Genomic DNA, 8,138 nt, shown 5'->3' with positions numbered 1-8,138 from the left:
TGGGCCGAGGCGAGCCGAGGCGGGCCGAGGCGAGCCGAGGCAAGCTGTTACCAGCAGTGGAAAAACGCCATAAATGGCAATATGTCATGCCGCTGAACCTTTTCCCTCACAGTTTGTTTTTTCCCTTTCTCCAAATCTCTCTTAGATAAATTGCGCTGGGGATGGTCAATGAACTCTCTGCGCATGCAATAAGCTGGCCCTGCAGAACTCATAAGCCCTCCTCGATCAGTCACTCAATGAAACATTAGATGCTGCAGCAAAATGAATGCAGCAGGATTTAAATGAAAACACGGAAAAGACTCCCCTGTAGGAAAAAGAAGTGAGCATCTTAAGCTTACAATCGATCAGTGTAGGAGTTGGGCAAGGTTCTTTATTAACTTTGCCGAGGACCTTCCCCACAGACCTAACTGCAGACAAACACAACCGAAGTGTCAGCAGGTATAAAATGTGCTTATTTGGACTTCAGAGCTTTGTAAATATGTTAGCTTTAAGCTGGCTATGAAGCTAATACCATCAACCCTGGGTTGCAGAGGTCAGTAATTACCATTAATTATCCCTTTGTCTTTACATCTGGTGCTCAGTCAACTCTGCAGAAGTCTGTCTGTCTGTCTTTTTATCTGTCTCCTTTCTATTTTCCTTCATTTAATTTCATTGAAACTGATTCAAACAGGCTGCGGCTGCCCTTACAAAAAACGGGGCATTCTGAAGCCCACTTTGATGTAATAAAGGTGCCTATGTGAATAAGATCACTTGTGTATATTTAGAAAATTGCAAACAAGACCTTTGATTCCAGGAAGCAGAAGCAAATCAATGGTGTAAAACGAAAACCAAGGAAGTGACTGTAGAAAGATCATTCAGGTTAACCCTTTTATGTAAAAACATGCTGTTGCCCTGCGCCTGGTTATGTATAGTAGCTTCACTTTGCAGTAAAAAATAGTGCACTCCAATATTACTGCTAGTGTTATTTCTGAGACATAATGCGAGCGATATGAACAGAGACATGCATGCGAGATACATCTGAAAGAGTTGGCAAACATAACTCAAGGTGGTGTTGTTGGGAGGTCCAGTTCCAAAACACCAATTTTAATACTAATTAAAAATCGTAGCTGCAAACCACTAAAAATAGCACGTACTGCAGAGGCCCATCAATTAAATTCACCCCCGGGGGACAGCTCTAACATTGCTCAGGAGGAATGACGTGCTTGGGCTGGATGTGTAACATGGCACAAAGCTAGCTAATGAAGTACACACATACCGTGTTACAAGGCTGGCTGCAAGGACACGATCAGAGGAGCAATTTAAAATGCTACTGTGTAAAATCAAAGTCTGCTTAGTAATCTTCATTTTATTCATATATTTAAAGTTACCACATGTTTTCATTACTCCCCCTTTGTTGATGTTGCATGGTTGAAAAAATAGGGCTGCTGTTGATAGATCATATCCGATAATAACTATATTATATTAAATTAGTACTATATGCTGTTACTGTATTTTTATATTATTAATTATATCATTGCTATGTCGCAGTTGTTATTTCTTTTTCTTCATTATTTTCCATTTCTATTATATTTAATAGTATAGTGTGTATATAAATTAAATAGACAAATATCCTACACTACATACTTTATATTTATACTGTGTGTGGATGTATATACTGTATATATATGTTTACAGTGTATATATAGATACATATATATATACTGTATATATACAGTGTATATATAGATACATATATATATGTACATATACATATATGTGTATATACATATACATGTATTTATATACAGTATATGTACACTTATATTCACTAACACAGTCTTAGGTGTAGTTTTTCACAGTGGTTTCTCTAATCCTTCTTAACATTTGCAAACCGCAAACAGCACCACACAATGGGTGACCTGCAAAAGAATGCAACTTGCTCAGAAGCTCTAGTCTATTCCTAAAAAGAAAAATGTTGTGTCAATGAAAAAGTCCTTGTGTCATGATTCAGAAACAAGACGCTTAGTTTTGTCTAAAAGCTTGATGGCCGATTGCACAATTGCTCCAGTTTTGTTGGGCTTATGAAGCTGCAGACTAACTTGACAGCCAGCTGTAGCGGCCGGGATAGCTGGCTTGCTAGCCGACCAGTGGTGCTAGCAGACACCGCTGTCAGCCGGAAGTTTATTTCCTCAATCGTTTGTTTAAATAACAAAACACAATTACCCATTATAAGATAAACGGCAACCTGCGGTTATCTGCCTTTTGCAAAAGCTCCACAAGCAATTGCGGCCGCAGCGTTAACGAGTTGGTCGGATGACACACACACACACACACACACACACACACACACACAGCCAGAGGCGAGGGAGAGGAGCGTCTGACAGGGCAGAGAGATACGTCTTAGAGTCCTGTTGCCATTCAGGTCTGATAATGCCTCTCTGAACACTGGTCTGTCCTACAGGAGTACATTAATGCACTTATAGTCTACATGCCCAGAGATAACAGATGGGAATTATCATTGTAGTAGCCTGTATCTGGTGCAATAGATTTATTGCCCCTGTTTTAAGCCAATGAATGAAAATTATAAAATTTGATGTTGGTATGGCATTATTTATTATTTACACATAGGCTATGCTAAAGAGAGATCTATCTCTTTGCCCTTTCAGATGCTGCCCTCCCCTCTGAATCTGGCTGAAATATATAATAATTGTGTTTTGTTATTTAAACAAATGATTGAGGAAATAAGCATGCCCATGAGTCTACTGACAGACAGTCTTCTAGCAGACAGCGGGGTCTGTGAGCATTACTGGTTGGCCAGCGAGCGAGCGATCCTGGCCGCCACCAACTGGCTGTCACGTCAGACTGGAGCTTCTCAGGTCCAACAACACCAGAGCAAAAGTGCAATTCGCTATCAATTTTTGTAAAAATGCCCATATTCAAGCTCTGCACAGTTGATTTGCATAATAAAGTCTCAGAAGTAAATTTAGTGGTGAAAGAGCAGACAAAAAATTGTAAAAAGTTTCCAGCTGTTGGCTGCTGATACTATGGCAAACCCCCAATCTAGATTCAAGAATCATAACTTTTGGTCGGGTTCCCGGATGTTTACAAAGAATTTTAAACATTACATTTGCAGCTGAATGTGGCCTGTTGAATTTGAGCACTATATTAGCTGAATTTTAAACATGTATTTTGAATTTAAATTCAGAGGCAAAACAATGTAGATTCATAATTTCCATGCATAATTCCTTCAGAATGGCTTTTTAATTTCAAAATCTAATGAAACTGATTAACTTCCATAGTGTTATGCTCTGTTAAGATATGCTTGCTTGACCGATTATGACAATAAGTTCAACCATTTTACATTTGAAGAAAGATTCAATGAACTTATGGCTCGATGTTTTGAGGGGTGAGAATTATTCAACAGACATCCAGTATAATATATTTTGATCAAAATTGCTAATGTCAAGCAATTGAATATGTAAAAAGAGCAGACAATTGTACATGATCAATTGCATGGATGTACAAAAGCAATTTGACCAAAACAATGATACCTTGATTTCATCTTGTGCACTAGTGACTAGATCGTGTAAAGGTTGAACAACCAGTTTTAAAGTCTCAACTGTGATCTAAGGAATGTACCAAAACGACTGAGAAAAACTGTAAATGTAATCTATCAAACTTCTATAACTTCTTTTATTTTATGGTTGTTTAATCGGTTTTGAGGTATCATAAATTCTTATCTTATTTATTATACCTCAAAAACACCATTTGCAATTTTAGTGCATCAGCAGCATGAAAACTCTGACCTTAAAATGAAGCTCCCTGATTATCCTCAAGTCTGTCTCCTGTGTGTTATCTGGCTTCATTTCCACGTCTGCTCCTCCGGCACTTTAATGCAGCCAAGGTGAAATGGTGCACAGAGGGAACAAGGTCTCTGACTGTCAGCTACTGAAATACATTCAGCCCCTGCTCTGCTGCTCCACTAAAGGCCTTCCGCAAGCTTTTCTAAACAAGTTTCAATCCCACAACCTTTGCCCACGTCAGTCCAAATAAACAGATTCAAGGATGTGGCTCTCACCAAGGGGCAAGATTAAGACAGAGACGACAAAAAAAATGTATGGAGAGGAGAGGAGAGGAGAGGAGAGGAGAGGAGAGGAGAGGAGAGGAGAGGAGAGGAGAGGAGAGGAGAGGAGAGGAGAGGAGAGGAGAGGAGATGTTGAGGTAAGAGCTCTAGTGCATCTTATTTAGTGCAACAAATGTTCTGCTCCACTACCTCTTTCTTTCCTCTGTGACTATGTTTGACAATAAATTAAAAGAGGCCATTGATTATATTCGGTTTATATTAGATTAGACAGGTTTTTTCACTTTGGAGCTTGGCATATAAAAGAAAGCAGGGATTGAGTGCTACTGAGGGAGCTGAGACTGAAGCAGTAGAGACAATATAAGGAGGCGGCTTACAGATCTTTCAAAGGCACCGAGCGCGTAATTTATAATGTATCTCAGCAGAATGTTTTGAAGCTGGGACAGTAGGACTAGAGATCTTCCTTTCATACATCTGATTACAATACACCTACATATTACTCATTGGATATAAGCTCCTACTTGTTGGGGGTTGTCTGAGGGTCTGGCTGTATAATGGCCAGTGACCCCTCTGTCTCGCCGCTCCTCCACCACTCACGAGGACAATCAATGCTGAGTAAATAAAAACGATAACACTAAATCACTGTTTTCTTTGACGAATGCTAATGAGCTTTCACCATTTGCCGCACAGATCCTTTAAAAATAGAAAGATTGCACTTACAGTAGAGTCGATGTCTGTGTCAGGACAATGAAAGCGTTTTAGTTTAATTAACATTCTCGGGAGAGCCCAGGAGTGTCTTTGGATGCTCTACCTACAAACAACAACATTTTCGTTTACAGCAGGAATTTGGAACACTGCGGTATTGGGCTGTAAGGTTTCATGTTGTTGCACACTGATCAGCACTAACCATCTGTGGTGCAACTGCATGTCTTCATAGTTGTGTTGATTTTTTTGCATTTAACAGTCCTTCCAGGATTTCGTAATGTTGCCGATTCACGCGACCCATCACCGTGACTTCGGTGCGATTCGCAAATGTGACCAATACCGGAGTTTCCCACGACTTAAACCAATCCCAGCAGTCCCACGTGCAAGACTTTGTATCATTATGTGACTTTGAGAGCCATTGACCAAGCAGGAGTGAGAGTGGGTTGGCGTCACACGTACCTCGCCATATTCATTTCCTTGTTTAACGAGACGCTTGTGATTCGAATATCTCACATTTACCAACAAAGCGTACAGCGAAAGACATGTCAGACCATCTTACCAAACTGCATACGTTTTAACATCAATGTATCGTACGCTGTGGTGATTTTTCCCTCTGATGTTACTTAAAGCTGCTGCTGTTTCAATCCTGTCGGCTCTCTGCGGCGGGCAGGGCTGCGGAGTTTGCCCCGCTGACGCTCACATAAACACACATGGTGGATGCACAAAACGGAGATGATACGTACAGGATGACCTAAATTGACGACAGCTATGCTTGTTATTGTAAGTGCAATGATAAATGAAAGTCCAAAAAGTACTTTATCAAACCGAATGAATGTGTCCCAGGCCAGGATAGGAAATTAACTAACAATGTAAAGATCAACAAGCCACTGGCAAATTGGATTCATTCAATAAATAATTATTTTTTGTCTTAAATCTACCAGCAATTTTCATATTATAGCAACATTTGCATCATCCTGAGCCTTTTTGGTAAGGTTACCTTTTTTTTTTTTTTACTTTCTCTGTCTCCCGCAACTTCATTGCAACAAAAATACAAAAAACATTGCAACTTTTATCGCAAACATGAGGCATTTAGGCCGCAACAATGTCAAAAAAAAATTCCTGGAGGGACTGATTAAAGAACTTAAAAGCATTTCAGGCAAAATAACTTCCCAGAACTTGTTTCATTTCCCATAATACTTTTCTCCCAAGCATTTTGAAGTGATTTAATTCTAGAGCATTTATATCCTGGTTACAATTTTAAAAGCTAACTTTGCCCTCGGTTAAGACTCTGCTAAGAGACTGACTTTGTTGCATAAACAGATGAATGATGAATAGAAATCTTTTCAGGGCCATGGCTGTCTGCTGAAATGTGTCTGGCAGAGAATAAAGAAGGAGACACAGTGACACCGTGGCCAGTCCATTGCACAATAACACAGACACAGACTCTGATAGTCCTACCTTTGGGCAACTTACCATTTTCAATATGCTTTTGGATGCCTTTGTGAACCAGGAGGAAACACATATTAACAGAGGGATTCTTTTTATCATCACACTTACAGTAGACGTCCACCCTGATGGACTTGATGGCAGGGGATCCGAGGCCGTTTTCAGCCTTGCAGTAGTAGCGACCTCCCTGGGTCCTCAGGATCTTTGCAATGTGCAATGTCTCGTTGAACACACTGGAGTCCTGGAAGCGGTCCGACACACTGCCTGCTGTCTTGGTCCATCGGATCTGGGAAGTACAAATGGTAGAAATTATCAAAATTTCCAGTCTGTTATAGAGGTAGACCGTCCGACACAGCTTCAGGCAGGTGCGTAGGAAAAGATTCTGGGTCTTGTAGAAAGGCATTTTCTATGGGCCCCTCCCCGCATTCACAGCTATTCATTCTAGCATCTTTTTGGGCCCTCCTCACATGAGGTTCCTGGGTATTCCCCCCAGTTTGACACCCAACTTCAGGTAGGAAATAGAAATAAGGCCCTATCTTGCACCCGGTGCAGCACAGCGCAGAGCCCGACGCAAGTGTCTCAAGGGTTACACTGAGAACATTGAAGTGAGATGAACAAACAGAGAATGTATTTTTCTTTTAGATCAAACAGATGTTGACAAATTGTCCTTTTATGGACACGATTTGAAATTGGAAAACATTTTAAGCTGGAAAAAGGTAATAAATTGCAAAATATATCGCAGAATATTGCAAGATGTTTAAAATCGCAATAATATTGTAATGTGACATAAGTATGATGATGTTATCATATCGTGAGGCCTCTGATGATTCCCAATGCTATAAAATAGGGCCCATAACGTATAAATCAGGATTTTACTGCACATTTTTCAAATAATAGCCAGTATTCTAATACTAACTTGCTAATACAGACCTGGTAAAAAAACATTGAAGTGGTGCAATTACCTGCACTAATGTTTTAAAAAAAAGCAAACAACATCAACAATCATGGCTGGGCAAAGAGAATTAATTGACATTACCGCACCTGACAAAGAAATAGTACAACACATAAACGTTTTTAAACTTCAGTTTTTGTACGGATAGAACAGCCAAGATACAGCCCTTTAAAGAGTGACATTTAAAAGGTGCTGGTGGGCAGATTCTGTTACTATTGGACAGATCCAATCTAGTTTTTCCCTCTGTTTCTGGTCTTTACACTAAGGTAGTCTAAGCGGTTGCTGCCTGTAGTTTCATATTTATCTATTACCCATCATGAGAGCTGTATTATTGTTAACATTTCCCTAAACATTTAACTATTCCCTTAAGACAGGAGAAGATCAGAAAACAGGCTTCTTTGAAAAATAAAAACATACTGATAAAAGCTGGAGGAAATTAGAAATACAGTAAAGGCCTGTTTCAAACAATGGTTTGTATCTCTCTATTTCAGAACAGGACACTATTCAAGAATGTGCAGAAGATTAAAATGAAGTTCTTTATAAAACGTTTGTATTGGCTTGTGTTTTTGAAGATTCTGTAAGTAATGCAACGCCCAGGAAACTGTAAAGAACATCCAGTTTTAAACTAAAATTGTTGTAATGTTCTTTGGTTAAATATCACAGTATAAATGACTTGCGAGCTAAAAATCAATCCACTAGTCTTTCTTCTAGTCCACACCAAACTGACCTCGGCGTGGCCTTCTCAGCATGACTACCTTTCACTATCTGATGAGACCTGGTTAGCCCATGGCATGGAGGTGTAATGAAAGGTGAAATGGTATTACTCTCCAACATGAGGTTATAATTGACTCTCCATCATCTTCTTTTCCTGTCCTCATTTCAACATACAGCATGAACAGGGACTGTGACAACTCTGGCCTGGGGGCCACATAGCAAGCAGACTGGCTTTGCCTGCAAAATCTGTCTCAGTGGGGG

At 39.9% G+C, this 8,138-nt stretch overlaps 1 protein-coding gene across 4 annotated transcripts in view; it reads right to left on the bottom strand.

Annotated features, from left to right (window-relative positions):
* The window catches only part of mdga2a (MAM domain containing glycosylphosphatidylinositol anchor 2a), a 174,024-nt gene that overhangs the window by 102,425 nt on the left and 63,461 nt on the right, over nucleotides 1–8,138 (bottom strand). For all 4 annotated transcript variants that reach the window (XM_034900955.1, XM_034900954.1, XM_034900956.1 and 1 more), the window contains one exon: nucleotides 6,323–6,497. In XM_034900955.1, coding sequence (XP_034756846.1) covers nucleotides 6,323–6,497 — 175 coding nt within the window. The remainder of the gene's footprint in view (nucleotides 1–6,322; nucleotides 6,498–8,138) is intronic.

The sequence above is a fragment of the Etheostoma cragini genome, chromosome 18 (genome assembly GCF_013103735.1).
Source record: "Etheostoma cragini isolate CJK2018 chromosome 18, CSU_Ecrag_1.0, whole genome shotgun sequence".
NCBI lineage: Eukaryota > Metazoa > Chordata > Actinopteri > Perciformes > Percidae > Etheostoma > Etheostoma cragini.
The sequence above is the reverse complement of the archived record's forward strand: the minus strand, read 5'-3'. Positions and strand labels throughout refer to the sequence as shown.